Source organism: Anser cygnoides, chromosome 3 (assembly GCF_040182565.1).
Source record: "Anser cygnoides isolate HZ-2024a breed goose chromosome 3, Taihu_goose_T2T_genome, whole genome shotgun sequence".
NCBI lineage: Eukaryota > Metazoa > Chordata > Aves > Anseriformes > Anatidae > Anser > Anser cygnoides.
The window spans coordinates 100,731,003-100,753,319 of record NC_089875.1 but is presented as its reverse complement, the minus strand read 5'-3'; the positions used below and the strand labels follow the sequence as shown (position 1 = coordinate 100,753,319).

The following is a 22,317-nucleotide window of genomic DNA, read 5'->3' as shown; positions in this document are numbered from 1 at the left end:
TGTGGCACAGAATGAATTCCAAAGCGCTGAGCACAGTTAGACATGAGTTATGTGCTAATTTCTAATGAGGGCTACTTAAACCCATATGAGCTCACACTGTCCTTTTGTCTGTTTCCATATTTTAAAAATGTTTTAGCCATAAATAATCTGTTTAAGTTTGTACATAGGAAATAGTTTTATTCTGACTTATTATTGCAACCCCAAATATGCTGATATTCCAGCAGACAAAGTGACATAGCCAAAACTTTTTTTTTAATGATTTCAGTAGATTTTCTTCTTACTACAATACTAAAATTTTAAGGGGCAATATTCTGGAACCTTTCAGAGTTAAAAGTTTTTGTTGGCAGTCATTTTCAGGATGACTTGTGTATTTTCTTTTTGTCTTTGTAAACAGTCATCACAAATACCTGCCAATAAAGCCTTTCTACTAGTGCATAATGTTCTTTCTTCCCGTTTGCCATGTTTTTTTCATTTCATATAAACATAAAAAGTATGTTATAAATTAAACATACTATGTAAATGTGTATTGCTGCCCAGGCAGATAATTTATTTTTCCACGCTTCCCAGATCCCTAAAATATACCAATTTGTGGATATATTGATATTTAGAAGTTTAAGAGCCTGTATCAGCAAGTTTACAAAAGGGATGATATTAGTAATCCCCCTTTCTGTTGCGGTAGAGCATTTATTTGTAGACCTGTTACTGTACAAAGGACAAGCCCCAGCTATATTATTGATGTCAAGTGTATTTGAGATAACTAAGAACACTGGTTATTAAAATAATATATTGCACAGGTACTTTCTGTAATTGCATTACTTTCAGTATGTACATATGCATATGAGTTAAACATCCCAGATCATAATATTTGTCTTCAAAGAAATAAGTGTTTTTGTAAGTATATGAGGGAATTCCGTGTTCTTATGTGATCTTTAAAAACATATTATGTTTGTGCTGAATTATTTTCTTGTTCAACTAGAGATGCACTGTTTAACTTTCCAGTATTCCTTCTTGTTAATGATGGTCTTGCTGGAGACAGTTATCAGAGTTTGTCTTTTATTTTATTTTTTTCTCCCCTGATTCAGATTGGCAGTTGTACTAATCAGATGGGCCAGATTGCAATAGTCTCATTTCAGAGCTCCGGCCCTAAGGTTATTGAGTGCTTCAATGTGGAATCACGGATTCTTTGCATGGTCTACATACCAGAGGAAGAGAAACTAAAAGAACGCAATACGTCTCTAGATTCTGAAAATGTTCCTGCAAAAGCTTCTAGTGTGCCTACTATTTGCCTTGGCATGGAAGAAGGAAGGTGATTCTCATTTTTAGTATACTATATATGATTAGCTTTACTACTCTGTAGCAAAAAGGTGTGAGATACTTTCTAGAACGTTTTCTTTTTAAAAATGTATTCATGAATACCCAATGACCTCAACTTATCATTTCCACCTAAATCAAGACAAAATACACTCCACATGATTTTGAAATATACTTTGTACTATATAAAATGAAAATAATACCTATATTTGATGAAAGAGGCTTAATTCATTGTACATCATGTCTGAACAATATAAATATTTTTGTAATGTTGTAACCTAATTTTTAGGTATTGTAAATTTTTCCCCTAGCATTTTGTTATATACTCTTTGGTGCCTATCATATTAAGAACTAAATAAAATACAATTTTGCAGTTTTATTTTTTTCTTGTTTCTCTTTGTAGCATTTCTGTTTACAAAAGTTGCCAAGGTTCAAAGAAAATTCGACTTCAACACTTCTTCACTCCTGAAAAATCAACTGTTATGAGTTTAACATATATGTCGCAATACTTGTTTGCTGGCTTGGTAAATGGAAACATTGCAATCTACACAAAAGCAGAAGGTAACGTAGTGATATGATTTGATAACATCCTGAGGAACTTGCATGTCAGTATATTTTGGCACAAGCAGTTTTCCACTACTATATTGTTTCTCTCTGTAGAACTGCTGAAGTAAGGTTACTGCAGTTATAGGGGAAAAATACTTATGAAAAAATATTTCACACTTTCATTTCTTATTTTGAAGAATACTACATGATTTGATACTGTTCTTTTTATTTGGTACTATAAAATACATATGAAAACTGATCAGTGCTACAGCTTAAAACCATAGGTATTGAGTGTCATGACTCACTATATTTGATAACACTTTTTGCTGTATTTTACATAGCACTGTTCTAATTCCACTCTACTTCTCAATATCTGTGTTCCTGAAAGACAATTTCCTAATGGTAGAGATTTCTGTATATCTCATTTGAAACGATGAGTCAGTTTTTATTTTTCAGATGAAGTGTTTCCTGTTTGTGCATTTCATGTATTTCCCAGTAGGACTCATTTTTCATCGCCATTATGGCCATTTGTGCTCTGTCTAGCTAAATATTTGTCCAAAATAATCTGAGTAAAGGAGAATCCCAGGTACCACTTCTGAACTAGAACTGGCTTCTTCAGAGCTGACAGAGCTTCAGTGCAAGTCTGTGCACTTTGAGGATTTCTCATGAACTTTCCTGCAGTACCGCATACACGTACAGTTAGTTCAGCTCAAAAGCAGTGGAGAGCAGCGACACCTGAGTTTTTAAATAGCTCTAAGTGAGATATTAGCACAGACACACCTAACCTTGCGAAGTGCAGAGCTGGCACTACTACCTAATACACCTTGTTAACTTGAGGTGCATAAGTGTTGTTGCTGTGCTTCTCTAATAAGACAGGTGCTGTGAACAGTACAGCTGCGTTTGTGTGGCACTACACCTCAACTACTGAATCCTGCCAGCCTCTAGCTGGAGAGCCAACTTCACTATCTTAAATCTGTGGAACAAGTAATATGCCACCTGTCTTGTCCAGTGTTAGATAATACGAAGAGTTTGGGAAATACCTTTTCCAGCAAGAAAGAATCTCAAAGAAGTGTTGGGAAAGAGATTTTCTTTCACCAACTGCCATCTTCAACTCAGTGGGTTTCCTCATTCCTTCTTGAGCTGTCTTCTCTTATCTGAAGCCAGACGTTATGTTTCAGAGCCTTTAGGTTTTTTTTCCCCACTGAATAGCAAATTTCTCCTTGTTTCGGAGGCAGAGGATTCTTGATCCTAGTCTCGCAACATCGTTTTTTGATGTGTCAGTTTCTGTATGTGCCTGTGTGGGGTAGAAAGTGCAACTGCCATCTTCTCTGAAAGGGATGGGTGTGCTGCAATTGCTGTCGCTTAACTTCTTCTGAAAAAGACCATTGAAAAACAAGAGTGGCATCTTTAGCAGTATAAGTAAGAAAGGGTGCATGGGTTGCATATCTACAGAGCAAGATAAAAATGGGGCAGAGCTGTTAATCAGACAGAATTATGAGCTGGAGGATTGACCAGGATCATAGTGACCCCATCGTCTAAGACACTGGTTTTATGCAGCTGAGTGTTCAAGGAGCTTGTCACATTCTGTTTCGGGATAGCTGAAGCTCAGATGCAAAATGTGCATTTGTTTTTAAAATTTTTTTCCCGATTCATCCTGTAGTGCCTTCCTTTGCAGTTTGGTCTATGTTTGTTATTTCAGTTCTCCGTGCCTCATGAAAGTAGTGCAAATCAGCTGCCCCCGCATTAGCATTCGGATTCCTTATAGCTCACTGCTGCTGTCATGTGATCCTTCAGCCCTGAAGGGGTGTTTTTATGAGCACTGACCTATTTTACCAAACAAAGGAATCTGAGCAGTGAAATAGAAGGGACAGAGAATGCAGCCTAATAAGAGCTTTGTGTAATTTGTCAGTGTCGCCTTCTCTTCTACAGAGGCGGTTACCTTCCAACCATATAGGAACCAGCTTTTTTTTTTTGGTCTGGTAGCATAAAGGAGACTAAGGCAAAAATTAAAAGTGAAAGTGAAATATAACCAACTGCATTATAAGACATCCTGATTTGAAGCCTGTGTTCAGATAAAGACAAATGCTTGGGGATGCACAGGTAAGATAGTTGTACAGCCTATTGTGGTACTTCATGAGTAAAAGGGAGTAAGTAATCTTCCAGGGTGAAAAATCCATCTGCCTGTTTCTATTAGAATTATAATCCTTGTTTCTTCCGTTATAGATAGTGTTTTGTGGATCAGTTCAGTCACTGAAGCTCAATGCCTGCACATATGTAGTCAGAGAACCGTGACTTCTGTCATTTGGTATTCATTACCCAAAGAAGTCTAATTGCTCCTGTTGTTTTCAGATGGCTTAATACCTAAAAGCATCCAGCTTCTTGTAGAAATAGCAAGTACTCTATTCCGACTTTCTTCTCAAGAGAACTTTGTCCAGTTGACAGCATCTGCAATGCTCTCTGGCTACAGAGAAGTCTTCTCATGGAGAAATTTAAAACGGGAACTAAAAAGCATGTATAGTGAACTGAAGAACACATGGCATGGTAATGGGAGAGTTGGAGGTTCACAGTGTAACTTCCTCCTTCATGGAGGGCGCTCATGTTTACGCAGACACCTCTGTGTTGGTGGGCTTTCACTCATGGGTTAAAAAGTATTTGAACCTGAATGTATTTGAAAATAAATTAAAAGCAATGAGGCAGTAATATCTTAAAATCTACTCAGTTCCAAAATGTGAGCTAGCATGGTGATCTGTGAAAATGTCACAGAAGGTCTAGGAGGCAGGTGAACTAGTGTATTAATCCTAGAAATAGGAGTCTTAATAACTATCTCTAGGCATGCTTTATTTTTTTTTGTGGGTGAGAAAGCTAGTTTGAGAAACCATAAAACAGCTAGTGCATTAAATGTTTATATGGGAATGGTAGTGATGTGGATTGTAGTGTTTATCTGACACTTTGCATGTTGAGAACTTGTTTACAGTGCTAGGAAGTTTGAACAGTTATCGTTCTGAAATATTGTATATTCAGTGTTTGCCTCAGGCCAAATTATTAGGAATATTTCCAGGCAAAACACTTTCAGATGAGGTTAAGGAAAAAGTACGTTGCATTGTCTGTGTAAGAAATGTAACAAAAACGTCTTTGTGCTGACTGCAGACAGACCAGCAGATGTGTTTTCTGAGTGACGTAATAGCAAAAAAGGTCAGCATATGTTTGACTTCCATTCAAAAAGTATCTTAGGAAAAGGAAATCACAATCTTTATAAAATGTAGGTGTATTGTCCCTGGTGTACTGTAGCCAGTTCCAGGTACTTCCTTTCTTCAGGACACTGATGCACATTTCCTTCCCATGAAGACTTATAATAGATAGAAACAGGAAAAAGGAATAAAATCTCAGTATGACTGTGGCGAAGACTAGAACAATTAATATATTAGTAATTTTGGCAAAGACTAGAACAATTAATATATTAGTAATTTCAGAAAGAGTTTGGTTCAGATGAGAGAATGGATACACTAAAAAGACTTACTTGCTGCTTTGATTACAGTGCCTAACTTCTGAGCATGCAATTGCAGTCTGTAGCCTCTCCCTTCCATGTGCAGTACCTGCAGCCAGCCCTTGCACGCTCAACCCAAAAATGAAGTTCACAGCACTCTGCATGCTCAGGGGTCCTTCTGCTCTGCTCAGTGCTGGTGAGGCCACACCTGGAGTACTGTGTCTGGTTCTGGGCTCCCCAGTACAAGAGAGACATGAACTTACTGGAGAGAGTCCAGCAGAGGGCCATGAAGATGATGAAGGGATTGGAGCCTCTCTGCTATGAGGAGAGGCCGAGAGAGCTGGGACTCTTCAACCTGGAGAACAGAAGGTTCAGGGGGGATCTAATCAATTTACATAAATACCTGAAGGGAGGGTGCAAAGAGGATGGAGCCAGTGGTGCCCAGGATTAGGACAAGAGGCAGCGGACACAACTGAATATCTGAACATCAGGAAACACTTCTTTGCTGTGTGGGTGACGGAGCACTGGCGCAGGCTGCCCAGTGAGGCTGTGGAGTCTCCTCCTTGGAGATCTTCAAAAGCCACCTGGACATGGGCCTGGGCACCCTGCTCTGGGTGGCCCTGCTTGAGCAGGGGTTGGACCGGATGCCTCCAGTGGTCCCTGCCAACCTCAGCCGTTCTGTGATTCTTTGAGTAATATCCAAGCAAGCCAATGAAGAATTGAAGCAAGGCCTTTCTTAATGTCATCCTCCTTCCAGGTGCTGCGGAGCTAGAGAAGTGCCAATCTCCACTTGTGATTCACAGTGGAGAGCTTGCATCTATAATTAGTTTTTTAAGCTGGGGGTGAATCATTCCTCTTCTTTTTAAACAGGATAGGAGAAAGAGGACATATAGTCTTTCGTATTGTATCCTAATGGCAAAGGCACTAAGCTCTCAAGTGGAGAGATCTCTGTTTTATCCAATGATGATTTAATACATGAACTGTATTAAATTGTATTTGTTCTGTTGCCCTCTCACCTTTTTTGAAAAGTGGCTCAGTTTTAACACAAAGAAGACACTGGGTCTGCTGCCATTTGCATTTTGAGTGGCGCTCACCCAGGTGGCTAGAGGTCTCTCCTGGAATCCAGAAGATGCTGACTTGAATCTTCTTTTGCCGTAGCAAGAACTGACCCACAGATCTATAAGTGGAAGCCTCATATATTTTAATGAAAGCAGTGTTTGCCAGTGGTGTTTTTTTCAGAGCCTGTGTAGATGTATGCTGCTAGGTTCTGGCCCTGAGGTTTAAGGAATAAAGGAAAGCTCAGCTTTGAGGATTGCAATTGAATGTTAATGTGCTGTGTAAACAAAAACTGAGGCAATTCTGGCCGTGCACGGGGCAGAGTTTTACATTCTTTAGAAAGACTTCACTAGGAAAAATGTTGGCAGCTCTGAAGTTAGTCACGAGTTTGATGACTTCCCTGTCTGAAGAGGCCTCAGGACACTGATTAGTTATTTTCAGAGGATTAATATCAAAGAAAAGGAACAAAATTAAAAGGAAATATAAGAGTAGGGGGAAACAGGTCAAAAAGTTAAGGGAGAGCAGGTCATTTCATTAGCAAAGTGGATATCTTGCCAAGTTGATCAAGGTATATGTAGTTTGACAAATGAAGAAAGGGGGAATATGTGGAATGTAAAGGGTTGATATCAAACTTCAGAGCTTGGGTCTGAAGCACAAGGATCTAAGAACAGTTGCAGTGTGTCTGAAGAGTGTGGTTCTGGTATATGATCAACACTTGAGGTAGAAAGTGATGAGAGGTATTGCTATGAAAAGTAATGAATGGTACCAAGCTGTTAGGGAAAAGCAGTGATACAGAAAAAGAAATAAATACTGTTATCTTGACTGTGTTATCACTGTTAGCAATATTTCCAAATACTTGCTACCAGAAATGTGTTAACATTGCTATCAGTCTTATTTGGATATCTCGTGCTGGGGCTTCCAGTGCCTCCTCTGTCTGTAATTTTAGGTAGGGCTCTATAAGCTATATAGCATGAAGAATTTTTGCATATATATGAAAAATCAACTATATGCATGTGCAGCACAGGACATTCCTATTTACACCTTGTTTAGAAGAGCAGACCTGAGTCCTTCAGCTTATTTCCATGTGATAAGAAATGTGCTAATTTTTTTAGTTCTGTAGCTACTATCTTACTCCTCAACTCTGTTGGTTTATGTACCATGTGATAGAAAAAATGTTTGTGCTCCACTGCACAAATTAACCAACAACCACTGTTCCCAGGGCTGTGTTGGCAGCTCTGTCGAAATCATCAATAGTGCTGCGAAGCAAGAGAGGAAGTTACCAACAAAAAAGCGTGTTTAGTTCAGCTCTACTGAAAGCGTAAGGGAAGGGAAAACTACTACAAACTTTGAAAAGACTCTGAAGAAGTAAACTGTATTTTATCAGGTTATATCAAGACTTGAGAACACGCACAAGCTATAAAAGTATTAAAAATAATCATTTAAAAATTAAATAATAAACATATTTATAATCATCTATAAAAGTAATATTACTGCATTGGGTTTTGTGGAAACAAACCACAGAATCATAAAATAGTCGCTATTCTCTCCTATAAAATGAAATTTGTTTTAAAACTTTTCTTGCCTACTTGATTAAATTTGAGTGAGTTGCAGGATAACTGATTTTATAAAATACATAAAAATCATGAAACATAGCAAAATGCACTAATAGAAATAATGCCCTTTTATGTAAAGGGCTTAGAAACATTTTCTGAGCATAAGATATCTTACTTTGATGCAGCTAAGCAGCCTGATATGAGCATTGCAAGATACTGTTTAACTTTGGGATGTAAACTATGGCACATAACTGTTGGAAAAATATAATTTACAAAGTGTATTATAAACAGTGGCATAAAATATATTGGTGTGTGGATACAACAGTGCTTAAAAACTGTTCTCATGTTTTAAATATTAATAAAAGATACAAATATCAGAAGTTATCACATCTTATTTCTAGCAGCCCCTATAATAAATTACATATTTGACCCTGTATTCAGGTTTTGTAGACACATCTCATTCTTGCAAATAAATACCTTGCCTGCAGTCCGTACTGATGTCTTCTATTAAACTGATGTCTGTAAAGACTGTCAGAGACTGTCATGTCTCATGTACTAGCTATCTGATATAGCTGTAATAATAGTCGATACCTGCTTTGATGTGCTCAGTTTAACATCTGAGTCCACTAAAACTTGCAAATATGCTCATCTTTATGTATTGTTAATACTTTCACAGACTTTTCTCACAGAGCAGAAGGAAAAGTCCTCTCTCTTCTCCCACGGTTTCCCCTTCCTGTTTCCACAGGTGTCAGGCTCCCATCTTGTATTAGCTCAGGGTGCAACAACTGATTTTTCTACATGCAGACTAGCCTCTGGTTATGGGATAAATGTACTGCGTATTGTATCTCATATGGTATTTATATACTTACCCTGTAGGTTAAAGCAGAATTTGTTGTCTGTGGCTTTTTAGCAGTCTAGAGATAAGGATGACCAGAAAATCTTAAAACTAAAACAATGATTATTTAAAGAACAGAAACAAGAACAAATTCTGTTCATTGACTGAACAGAACTTTAAGCCACATTTCTGTGGACACTCTGAAGGGCATTGTCTAGCCAGCTCTCTGTGAGCTGCATTATATACATCTCCATTACTTATTTTTCTTTTGATCAGTTCCTGCTTTTCATGAAACAGTTTGGAAGACACTGCAAGAAGTCACGCTGGGAGCCTTGGTCTGGCTTTGTCCTGTCATATGCCTTGAGTTTTTACTGACAAAAGTTTTATTTCAGCTACTACTTTCTTATTTCCTATTTCTTTTTTTTTTTTCTTTTCCTTAAAAGGAAACCAATATATTAATTGAGTATCTAACCAAGTATTTATAACTTCAATTGAAGCCTTTCGATTTCTTTTGCAAGGGCTGTGCGTAGTTTTAAATAGATAGTGCCACTTACTGAGCATACTTACATAACCGCGTCTTGAATTTGCATCCATTTACGCAGGTGGAGGTAGTATTTCACTTAGATTTTAGAAGCAATGAACTTTGGATTAGACAGATAACATGAAAAAGCCAACATCAAACGTGAAATCTGTGCAGGCTAGTATCGAATAGAACCTGGTGAGATCTGGAAGGAGAGGCAGAGAGAGCAGTATGTTTTCTCAAAAGTGGGATTTTGATGGTCTTGAATCTATTTGTAAACTAGATTCGGACCTGTTAAGTTATTTTGGCTGGGGGTTGGGCAGGGGGTGGTGGTGGGAGTAATCTTGGTCAGCAAAATGAAGTCCTGACCTTGCTTTTAGCCAGGAGTCTGTGGTTAAAGCATTCACACAAGCGTGTTGGATTACCAAGCTTAATCCCTTGCCTTGCTTGAGAGGATTTGTACCCATGGTTCCAACTCTAAAGAGATTTCAACAGCCGTCACAAAATAAGGAGAAAGAAGCAAAGCTTAATTTCTCCTCCTGGTGTCATCCCACTTTGTATAATTAATTAAGCGTTCGTTGAGGCAGGGATAAGAATACAGTTTACCCATCATTTAAATCCTGTCCTCATTACCAGGCTAGAGAGTCTTCCCATTTGCCCTCTTTTCTTTTTTTTCTTTTTTTTTTTTTTTTTTTAACTTCGTCTGTCTCAGATGCTGGCTGATCTGGAGGACAGCAATGATTGCAAAAAGAAATAAAAAAAAGTACTGCAGAATAGCCTTATCACATATCTAGGGTATCTGGGTAGGGTGATACTGAGCTCCAGATTTTGCCTGGGTTGATGTCAAGTGGGATTGCTGTTTCTTTGCATAAAGTCATGGAAACGCAAAAGACATCAGGTCTCTATCTCACCTTTTTCTGATCCCCTGAAATCTTAAAAGTAACTGCATTGATAAAGTGTTATGCTAAAAGCACCGAGTGAAAATGTTTTTGAGAAGTGAGTTTTGATACTCATAATTGTTAAATCAAACATTCATAACGTTGCTATTTGTCAGTGACACTGAACTCCACCTCCTTACATTGTAGTAAGTTGTTTTTTTCTTTCAAAATTGACATCCATCTGACAGCAGTACTGATTTTCATTTTTACTCACAAACTACTGCAAATGCTAGATAATGATTTTAAATGAGACTTGATCGAAATTAATGAGGTGGCTTAATGCTAAGCCATCTGAGGAGTTGTACAAAATTTGAGGATGTTCATGATCCTCAATTAAAACAAAACAAAACAAAAAACAATAAACTTAGGTGATTGATAAGAAATTTAAACAAAATTTAAATCCCAGAGTCCACGGTTGAGATGCTGACAATCCCCACTCGTTTGTCAGTTTAGAGTCAACTACGTGTTAGAGTTAGATTGATGTATAGATTGAATGTGTGTAAGAAAAAGAGCTATTGAGTTCATTGAGCAGTTTTGTCTGTACATTAACGTGGTGTTCAGTGTGGGCTGTATGACTACAGCGAAAAAAGGTAGCTTGTTGTTTGGCATATCCTTCAGAAGAGACAGTAAGTATGTAGTAGAATTATCCTGGGTTTATCTCCGAAAAGGAAACGTGAGGGTGCTATGTACTAGATGCTGTTACAGCTTCTGCTCTCAGTATAACTGGCAATGAAAGCCAGGATAAGCACATGTACAGCTCTGTTCTCTGAAGTTCTGTGTGCACTGAACTGCACACAGTGGTTAAAGCATTCACAGGGTATGGGCAGCCTCCAGATAAGAATTTAATTTGAGGATTGTGTGGATGCTAGCAAATGCAAACTTTTCCAGAAGTTTCTTTATTGCTAATGGTACACATGAGTCACGAAGAGCATAGTGACTTTGCATTGCTGGGAGAGTTCACAGGCTAATAATTGGAAACATTCTTACTTGCAAGCTGAAATCATGAAAATGATTTTGACAGTCTGAAACTAAATGCCATTTTTGCAAAGATGCTTTCAGAACAGAGCCACATCCCGGGAATGACTCAGTGAAGACTGCATAATGCAGATGGCAGAAGCAATTAGAAGCACTCCAAAGCAGAGGCTTATCATTGTTGCTGTTAGTGTGAAGCAGATAATGCCTAAGCAGATAATGAAAGGTGGACTTGTTACAGGAAAAAAAAAAAAAATGTGCTCAAGTGCTTGACTAAAGATGTGCTTACCTTGGTCTTATAAATCAAAATTCAAGTGGCTACCGAGTTGAAACTAATGTAAGTAAAGGAAACAACATTTCTGCAGCTTATGCAGGAAGGCGGCTTTCAAATGAGGAAATGGGGCCTTTTCAATACATTTTATCTCAGTGTTAAAACAGATACATTATCAAATTTTGATAGTAATACTAAATAATGGACAGAAAGGTAGTATTCGAGAATGTTCAGTGAGTTCTTACAATAGATATAAACTCATAAAAGTATTAAAATAGTTATGGCAAAATGTATGTATAAAAGACAGCTGCAAATATTTCAACAGTATTGCTAGCTGTTAACTTTTTTAGACAAATGATCTGCTAATCCTTGTTTCAAAGAGATGTCAAATGTAAGTGACCGCAGCAGTAAGCGGTGGCATGCAGCTCTTATTAAAAGGTCTCTGAATAACTGATACTGCAACATGTGCTGCGTATTGTAATTTGGATCTGCTAAATGTGGTCCACAGAAAACACTGTGGATTATAGCTGGGGGGATGTCGTGGTTTAACCCAGCAGACAGCTAAACACCCTGCGGCCGTTTGTTCACTCCCTCCAGCCCACAGAGGGGTTGGGGAGAAAACTGAAAAATGCAAGAACTTGTGTGTTGAGATGAGGACAGTATACTAAGAAGGAAAGAAAAGGATAATAATATAATTTTTAAAAGCAACAAAAAGAATAAACAAAGCAAGTGATGCACAATGCAGTTGCTCAGCACCAGCCAACCTGTGCCCACCCAGTCGCACAGTAATGGCATCCCCCTGACCATCTTCCCCCAGCTTTTATTGCTGAGCGTGATGCCACACGGTGTGGGACATCCCTCTGGGCAGCCTGGGCCAGCTGTTCTGGCTGTGTCCCCTCCCAGCTCCTGGTGCACCCCCAACCCCCTCGCTGGCAGGGCAGCACGAGGAGCTGACAGTCCTTGGCTCTGTGTGAGCACTGCTCTGCAACAGCTAAAACTTCAGTGTATTATCAGCATTATTCTCATCCTAAATCCAAAACAAAGCACCACACCAGCTATTAGGAAGAAAATTAACTCTATCCCTGCCAAAACCAGGATAGGGGAATAACAGAAAAAGCGAAGATACAGCACAGAATTCAGTTTTAATTAAAAACAGCAACAACCATCACCAAAAAAACAAAACAAAACAAAAAAAAAAACACCTTCTTACATGAAGCATCTAGTGACAGAAAATCCATTCCCCATCAATATGCGGCTAGAGAGTTATTGGAGCTCATTAAAACCTACCGCAATAACCTAACTTCTTGAAATAAGATTCTGTCCTAGCTGGAATTTGATTTCAGCTGAAACAGTTCACTTGTGAGATCCTTCTGAGTTGGAGAAAACTGTGTCAGTTGTGGCTTTCTGACTTTACTTCCTCTGGAAAGAAAAGCGTTTATATGAGAAGAGCAATGTGGGGTTTGGTTCCATGTTTATCAATTAAACCAGATAAAATTTGTTCAATTAACAAATACACGAGCATTTTTTTTTTCCTCTTAAAACATTAAGGTAAGGGGATTACCCTTACAAACTTACCCTGGAAGTTAAAATTAAACAGATGTAAATCCAAGTGCGACTTTGCAAAGTTTTGCGCGGTAGGCTCTGTGGTATCACTGTTTCCATTCTTTGTATATTTACAAGTTTTCATGTTAAAGCCTGTGGATTTGTTTTCAGCTCCATTTCTGGGTGCTCTTTGGTCATTGTCGATAAACTGAAGCACGGAGTTTTCACAAGTATTTTATAATAATGATTGCAATTTTATTGTGCACATTCTTTCTTTTTTCTTAAAGATGGGACATGGAACACCGAACCTCAGAAGACAGTCAAGTTGGGGGTTCTGCCTGTCAGAAGTCTGCTTGTGATGGAAGATACCATTTGGGCTGCATGTGGTGGACAAATTTTTATAATCAGCACAGTGACACATTCCATAGAGGTAAGTGCTTTTGAAATTAATTATTATTTACATGCTATGCTGCAAGGTGTAAGTGGTGAAATTTAAACATTAAAATCTCTTTATGAAATGTGAAGATTTAGGAAGCGTTTCACGAACTATGGTTTCATTTATTGTGTTAAATCCCACACACTGCAGTCTGAAATTCTACCATGATGTTCTTTGCTGATGCTTGATTAGATCTAGGCTTGCTTCTTTTTCCCCCCACATTTCCACATAAAATGCTTGTAGGGTATTTAGGAGAAGAGGTTTGCTTAAAAATGAGATTGGAGGGAAAAGCACCAACAAAAGCAGCCTGTAGGAATTGCCTGTTGATTCCAGAAGGTTTTAATGCAAAAACACTGCCTCTGCATAGTTAGATGTGACTTCTACTTTCTGAGGATTTCTTAGCATATTTCGGATCACTTCTGTTTCTCAGTGGTCTACAGAAATGTCCTTTGTGTAAGAACATTTTCAAATGAATGATCATGCAAACGTCAGCTTTTCTGGAAGGACAGAAGAATGTTAAGGATTCAAACTCATATTTACAACCGCATTTTCCAAAAAGCATGAAGCCTTCAATTCTGATAAAATTGCAGCACTCCACCAAAAGAATGTCTCAGCGCCTGAAGTTTAGAGTTGATGAAATGTGAGCAATTAAAGCCTCTCCTTCAACCTACGGTACAATTATACTGAGTGCCATGATGTTTACAGCCATGAAATTCTTTCAGGCGGGAATCTGTGATGAGATCACAGCCTCCTTCTGTGTGTGCTTTGTTGCTGCTTTTTTTTTTTTCATTGATGATCCTGTTTTCTCCCAACAATTGTCTGTTTGGAACAATTGATTCTGTGAGTCATTGTCATGGGTTTGCAGGGAGAGCGAGTGTCCTAATTTCCTGTTTTTATCTGTGATTTCTGGGTGACTTGCTTCATCTAAGTAAATGCTAGAATCATATGTTTTCCTTCTTTGTTTTCTTTTCATTTTTATTTTTCTTTTATCCTTGTTTTGTTGTTAGTTTGGATGTTATGATGAGAAACAGATTTTGAAATGGTGACTCGGATAGGTTCTTGTGATGGACTTCCAATTACCTTAATTGTGGGGTGTGGGGTAGCCTCTGGGGCACCTGGAATTACTGTCCTATAGACATCTGTGAGGAATTCTTACTCTGCTCTGCACTGGTGTGACCTCACCTTGAGCATTGCCTGACGCTTAGGGCACCACAGAATAAGGATACAAAACTGTTAGCATCCAAAGGAGGGCGACAAAGATGGTGAAGGGTCTAGAGGGCATGATGTACGAGGGGCAGCTGAGGTCCCTTGGTTTGTTCAGCCCAGAGCAGAGCAGGCTGAGGGGAGGCCTCATGGCGGCCTGCAGCTCCCTCACGAGGGGAGCGGAGGGGCAGGCGCTGAGCTCTGCTCTCTGGGGACAGCGACAGGACCCGAGGGAACGGCATGGAGCTGGGACAGGGGAGGGTCAGGCTGGGTGTGAGGGAAAGGTTCTGCACCCAGAGGGTGGTCGGGCACTGGGGCAGGCTCCCCAGGGCAGTGGTCACAGCACTGAGCCTGGCAGAGCTCAAGAAGCATTTGGACAATGCTCTCAGACACAGGGTTTGATTTTTGGATGGTCCTGTGTAGAGTCAGGAGTTGGACTCAATGATCCTTGTGGGACCCTTCCAGCTCGGGATATTCTTTGATTCTGTGATCTTTCTGATCTCTCTGATTCTCACAAGATATTCATGGCAGTAGCAGTAGATCACAGTCAGATTGTTCCTGAAATTGGTTTTATAAAGCCAGATCACTGTAAATAATTTTGGCAGTTCTGGCCTGTTTCAATTACCAAGTTCTTCCCAGGTCAGGTGGTATGCCTGCAGGTGGGATTATGGTGTGCTATTTCGGCACAGAACAAATCCAGACAAGCTTGGAGGATTAAAGAACATATTAAGGTTACGCTACCAAAATACAGTATGGCATAGTCGATTACAATAGTGAAAACAGAAGTTCAGAGAGATACAAATAATATTCTGTCAATCTCTCTCAGACATGGTAGCTCCATTTTTTAGCTTTTACTTCAGGTTTTCCTACAAAAACATCCCAGGAGGTTTCTTTCCATTTCCCAGATGCTTTGTAAACTAACCCATCCGTTGTTTTCAGAGCCTAGATTGTTATAGATCCACTGACTTTATAGCTATAATTAACACACAAGCAATGAATGCTGCACAAGCAACAGATAAGAAACGGTGCAACTGGAAATGGTGTGTCTGGGTTGAATAATGTTTTTGCGGCACAGATAATTGTATTCAAGAATGTGATGAATTTTTGCATGACTAGCTGATGATCATGTTTATTTCACAGAAATACTCATACCATAGCATGTTTTCTTCCTCACAGACGTGCAAACAAATGATGGGTTTCTGTTGCTTTTTATTGATCCTAAGATATACACAGTTACTGATCCTGTTTTTATCATCTCACCAGACAAAACAGCTCACTACTTTTTATTGCTCTCCTCAGTTACCTTACTTGTTTTGATAACTTCCTGGTTTTATATTTCCAAAAGTTGCCTGCTATGATGCCCGTACCATATTTATTGGCAATATTGGTTTAATACACAAGGAAGTTTAGACACTCTCTATAGGATATATTTTAACAATATCAGAAACAAAATACATCTGAGCTACCTCTTCTGTACTGTGCAGAGCAGAAGCGTTCCTGTATGGAAGTGTCAGCAAAGAAATGTGTATTCTCCCTCTGTGTCCTCTCTTGAGAGGAGATTCAGTCAACAGTAAAGATTTGAGTCGAGAATTTCAGAGTCAAGTTCGGTAATATTCATCTTTGCTCTGTCAACAGGAATGCAGGTGTTGCCCAAGGTTCAACTGTTATTCTTCCCTTTGTACAAATCCTTTGTTTCTCCATATTCCTCAAGTTACTGCTGCTTTTTTCTTGATTGCTTTCTGTTATTGTGCATACATTTTATGTGCTCTGTGTCATTATAAACTATTTATAAAGGTACCTGACTACTTTTGAAGACCTTATTTATGCAAGCCCACAAGCATATTCAAGATCATTTCATAAACGCCTTCCTTGTAAGGCACTCCCAGCTTCATAGGTATTTCATTTAACTGTCCGTGCATTTCTAAGTGCAAAGTACATTATCCTCTGAACACAATCTCGTTGCACACCTCCCTGCTTCTTTAAGACTCCGATTTAAACTTTTTTTTTTTAAATTATTACCCAATGAGCAGATTTGGCATCCGATGTATTGATTTTGGGTGTTACACACTTTTCCTGCTTTTTTTTTTTTTAACACCCTTGGATAAGACTTTCAATTCACTTGTTTTAATGAAACGTTATTGTAGTAGTTGTAGTGTTTCAGGAAATCACTTTTATCGGCACGGTGCCCCATACTGGCACAATGCCTCAAGCTACTTGGCAAGGGATATGTGAGAAATACATCAATTGTTGTTATGTATTAATTTTATTTTCTGATACTCTTTCTATGAAGAAGAAACTTGTCCTCAGCCTTGACCCCAGGTCTGGCAGTTGTATTGCTGTTTAGTATGAGGTTTGATCCTGTAGAGTTCTCTGTGCATGTAGACCCTTAAGCTCTGCAAAGGTAGTCTGTTTAAAAACAACAACATCAACAAAAAAGCTAGAGAATTTAACAGAATAAAGTCCAGAATTGAATGGCATTCCATCCTGTTCTGTTTCGTCTTGTTTTTAAAACTTGGCTAACTATTTATGAGCTGCTCTAGTTTTAACAATGTATAAGTAGAATAAACCGAAATATTTAGCTGAATAAACTAAACAAATGAAAATCCCTATACCTGAGTGTGTGTTGCCCAACTACTGTATCTTCTTTAAAGAAGTAAAAACAATTTCTTTCACCTTGTGGACAATGATACCCATTATGCATCTCTCATTAACCTTGGACTAATGTGGTTCAGTTCTTGGCACAGCTGTTTGGTACAAGTGGGCAACCCCTCAAAAGAAACATTTCAGCTGTGCTCCGCGCTGTTGAAACAATAGTTAGCTATGTCAGACTCCACTTGCTGTGGCATCCAGAATGTGTTCTGAAGCTCTGGTGTTGCCATAGAGTTAGGAGAAGACTGCCTGAGGGGGGAAAAAGGGGGGGGGGGGGGGGGGGGGCTCTGAATAGAAGGCAGAGACTAATGTGTTTATGAAAAGTAAAATAGTAAAATGGAGTTCAATTCTTTTAATAACAAAGGGAAAGGGGCATTTTTGTCCTCTCATATCTGTATTTCCTGTAATGTATAAAAAAAGAACTTGAGGAAAAAGGGTGGCTCTTGGATTTCAGATAGACGTGTAATTGAAACAGATGTCAAAATTATCCTCTATACAAAAACTTGTGGTTTGTAAAAGAATATACAGGTTTGGGTATGTTCCTGCTTCATCTCAGAAGGCCCGTTGAATGAGAAGAATAGTTCTTTTTCTATGCTTCTTGTGGTGTTGACAATATTACAGTTTCCCTTTAAATGTGTCTGTTTCAACAGACAGCTGTACCAACTGCAGGGCAGACAAAGTGGGAGTATAATGAGTTAGCTGGTAAAAATGGAATGTGACAAAAATGCCTGTGCAAGTTGTTTACAGTTGCACTCACAGTATTGTCCTCTGTAGTCAGAAAACCAGAGAAAATTAATTTTTATCATCAGCTTCGTTTTTCTTCTTATTCCAAGCAGTGCAAATTGCTGGTAAGATTTACTTCAGTCGCCTTGGATTTGTCCCTGAGAAGTTTTTAAAAGTCAGTTGGTTACCATCGAGGCTGAGACAGCTGGAGTTGTTTAGAGAAGAGAAGGCTCTAGGGTGACCTTATAGCAGCCTACCAGTACCTAAGGGGGGCCTACAAGAAAGCTGGAGAGGGATTCTTTCTCAGGTAGTGCTAGGACAAGAGGTAACAGCTTTAAACCAAAAGAAGGGAGATTCAGATTAGATGTTAGGAAGAAATTATTTGCTGTGAGGGTGGTGAGGCACTGGAACAGGTTGCCCAGAGATGTTGTGGATGCCACATCCATGGAAGTGCCAAGGCCAGGTTGGGTGGGGCTTTGAGCAACCTCATCTAGTGAGAGGTGTCCCTACCCATGGCAGGGGGGTCGGAACTAGGTGATCTTTAAGGTCCCTTTCAACCCAAGCTATTCTGTGATTATGTGATCAGTGTACTGATGTATGAGTCTATAAACAAAAGTTCATAGAATATCCCAAGTTGGAAGGGGTCCACAAGGATCATTGAATCCAACTCTTGACTCTACACAGGACCACCCAAAACTCAAACTGTATTTCTGAGAATGATCTCCGAACACTTGTTGAACTCTGGTAGGTTTGGTGTCGTGACCACTTCCCTGGGGAGCCTGTCCCAGTGCCCGACCATCCTCTTGGTGAAGAACCTTTTCCTCACACCCAGCCTGACCCTCCCCTGTCCCAGCTCCATGCCGTTCCCTCAGGTCCTGTCGCTGTCCCCAGAGAGCAGAGCTCAGCGCCTGCCCCTCTGCTCCCCTTGTGAGGGAGCTGCAGGCCACCATGAGGCCTCCCCTCAGCCTGCTCTGCTCTGGGCTGAACAAACCAAGGGACCTCAGCTGCCCCTCATACATCATGCCCTCTAGACCCTTCACCATCTTTGTTGCCCTCCTTTGTACACTCTCTAATAGTTTTATGTCCTTTTTATACTGTGGTGCTCAAAACTGCACACAGTACTCAACGTGAGGCCACACCAACACGGGACAGTCACTTCCCTCAGCTGGCTGGCAGTACTGTGCCTGATGCACCCCAGGGTATGGTTGGCCCTTCTGGCTGCCAGGGCACACTGATGGCTCATATTCAACTTGCCATCAACCAGAATCCCTAGATCCCTTTCCATGGGGCTGCTCTTGAGCATCTCATCACCCATTATATATAGCCAGAGTTGGCTGTGTCCAGGTGCAGAATCTGGCACTTGTGCCTATTAAATTTCATATGGTTGATGATTGCCCAACCCTCTAATTTGTCAAGATCTTTCTGCAAGGCCTCTCCATCCTCAAAGGAGTCAGCAGCTCCTCCTAATTTGGTGTCATCTGCAAACTCACTTTGTGAGCATTTGACTTTCCCTTAAATGGAAACCTGTGGGATCACAATAGCGACTGGCTTCAAGCCTGGTGTAACCCCACTTACTACAACTCTTTGAGCCTGACCTGTCAGCCAATTGTTCACCCATCACATTATGTTTTTGTCTAGCGGTAAGCTCAGCATTTTGTCCAGAAGGGTACTGTGAGAGACAATATTGAAAACTTTGCTGAAATCCAAAAAGATTACCTCTGCTGGCTTCCCTTGGTCAATTAGATGGGTAAAACTATTGTTATGAAGAGCTGTCTGCAATAAAACATTTACATGCATTGTGAGAATATCAGGAAATCTAGTCATAAGATCTGTTTCTGGCTTTAAAAGACGTTGTTTGTGGGTAACTTCTGATGAGTAAATTGCATGATCATAGAATCACAGAATGGTTTGGATTGGAAGGGACCTTAAAGATCAACTAGATCCGACCCCGCTGCCATGGGTTGGGACACCTTCCACTAGATCAGGGTGCTCAAAGCTATGTTATTCGATTAAAAAAAAATAAAAAATGAGTGGAGATTGAGGAAAGCGATGAATATAAATGTACCTGTCAGGGGTGCTTACCTTGCATTCTGCAGTGTTGTTATTAGAAGAGTCAAAAAGTAATATAGTAATGCTCTCTAAATCTGAACTACTGCCTAACAGCTGGAGAGAAACTATTCATTTTTTTCTAATGAACATTTGAAGAATAGCATAAACAAAATTAAAAAAAAAAAATCACGTTATTTTTAAGCAGCTAATTTCTCAGTGGAAAGTGCTAATTTATGGATTATTTTGTACTGGTAAGTAATAAAATAAAAAACGGCCTCTAAGTAAAATATCACAAGTTAGGTTTTGTGAAAGCTTGAAGTTCTATTCTTCATCTGTGATCTTCATCTACTCATTGAATTTAGATGAAGAAATTGAACTATATAACCCAACTACATTCAAAACATAATCATCTTAGGCTTTTCCCAAGAAATTTGTAATTTAGATTTGCATGCAAAATGACCAAGATGTAACTTTTAATTATAACACATAGAAAACTGAAATATGCTTTCACTTGGAGCAACAGGGTACTTTTGCATTTTATCTGCAAATATAATATGTACTGTGAATATTAATGAAGATATTTATTTACATATCCTTCAGGTAGGGATTTGTATGCAAGGAACAGTTTACCATTTATTTAATCACGGAAGTCTTGTTTATCAGACTAGCTCTCTGTATTTGTTATAGCTGGTGCAACATTAAAAGGCTGTGTTTAACTTTATAAACAGTTTACTGACATGACAAAAAAGGAACCAAAAAATCTTTACTTCTTGTAAATGATTAAAGACCTTCACTACAACTTTATTTTGTGTGTTACACAAACATGTGTCAGCCTTCCTGGAGCCGCATAGAAGTCATAACTGTGAAATCACCAGATCAAGGAAAACAATTCAGGCACTAGATCCTGAAAGTCTGGCATTACTACTTTCTTCAGAAGGAGCATTTTGATCTTTCTAACAAGAAGCATCAATATTTTGAAGGTCAGGGATACAAAATAGCTAATACTTCTAAATATTATCTTCCAATACTACTACTAAATTCAGAAATGTCTGAATCAAAAAGATGCTTTCTTGGATATGGTGATCATGTGATGATAGAGTTCTCGATCCTTGGGGAAGCAAGAAGGGCAGTCAGCAGAACTACTACTTTGGGTTTTTGTAGAGCTACTTTTGGTCTATTTAGGGACGTGGTTGACGGGGTCTCTTGGGAGGCAGTTCTAAAAGATAAGTCCAGGACACCTGGACGTTCTTCAAGAAAAGTCTTGCAGGCACAGGAGCAGGCAATCCCTGTGTGCTGAAAGATGAGCTGATGGAGAAGACAAACAGCTTGGCTGAACAGAGAATTTCTTCTGGAACTCAGGAATAAAAACAGAGTTTATGACCTTTGGAACAAGGGGCAGGCAACTCAGGTGGACTACAAAAATGTGAGGTTATGCAGGGAGGAAATTAGAAGGGCCAAAGCCCAGCTAGAGCTTAACTTGACCACTGCAGTAAAAAAAAAAAAATAAAAAAAAAGTAAAAAAAGTTTTTTTGAGTGCATAAACAAGAAAAGGAGGACTATTGGATGTGAGGGGAATCATAGTGCCAAGATAAGAGGAAAAGCCCGAGATACTTAATGACTTTTTTGCTTCAGCCTTTATTACTTCAGCTAATTCTTCTCAGGGTATCCAGCTTACTGAGCTAGAAGACAGAGTCAGGGAGCAGAATGAAGCCCTTAAAATCCAAGGGGAAATAGTTAGCAACCTACTACACCACTTGAACATCCATCTAAGTTATGGTGAAGTTATTCTATCTTTAGTTAGAACTTAGGTTCAAAAGCTGAGAATCTTTACATACTAATGATGATGTATTTTCCAGAAAAAAAGGTAACAGGAAAAATTAATAGATCTTATACAGAAGATTATACTTATCTTGTTTTTCTTACAGAGCCATTTCGAAGCTCATCAAGAGGAGGGGATGGTAATCTCTCACATGGCTGTTGCTGGAGTGGGAGTCTGGATTGCCTTCACATCTGGATCCATGCTTCGCCTGTTCCACACAGAGACGCTGAAACACCTCCAGGATATTAACATTGCCACGCCTGTTCACAATATGTTGCCAGGTAGTTGAATCACACCATATGATAAAACATTTTTGTTTCGCCTCTGTCAATGTTATTTTCCAGAGTGTTATAGATAAGGCCAGAATCAGAACATCCGTCTCAGACTTTGATAACTGTCTTGTGACTATT

The 22,317-nt window shown here is 39.2% G+C and overlaps 1 protein-coding gene across 8 annotated transcripts in view; it reads left to right on the top strand.

The window, feature by feature from the left end:
- ARHGEF10 (Rho guanine nucleotide exchange factor 10) overlaps positions 1-22,317 on the top strand; it is a 121,108-nt gene that overhangs the window by 84,772 nt on the left and 14,019 nt on the right. For all 8 annotated transcript variants that reach the window (XM_066994812.1, XM_066994813.1, XM_048051736.2 and 5 more), the window contains 4 exons: positions 1,083-1,306; positions 1,715-1,872; positions 13,316-13,458; positions 22,014-22,188. In XM_066994812.1, coding sequence (XP_066850913.1) covers positions 1,083-1,306; positions 1,715-1,872; positions 13,316-13,458; positions 22,014-22,188 — 700 coding nt within the window. The remainder of the gene's footprint in view (positions 1-1,082; positions 1,307-1,714; positions 1,873-13,315; positions 13,459-22,013; positions 22,189-22,317) is intronic.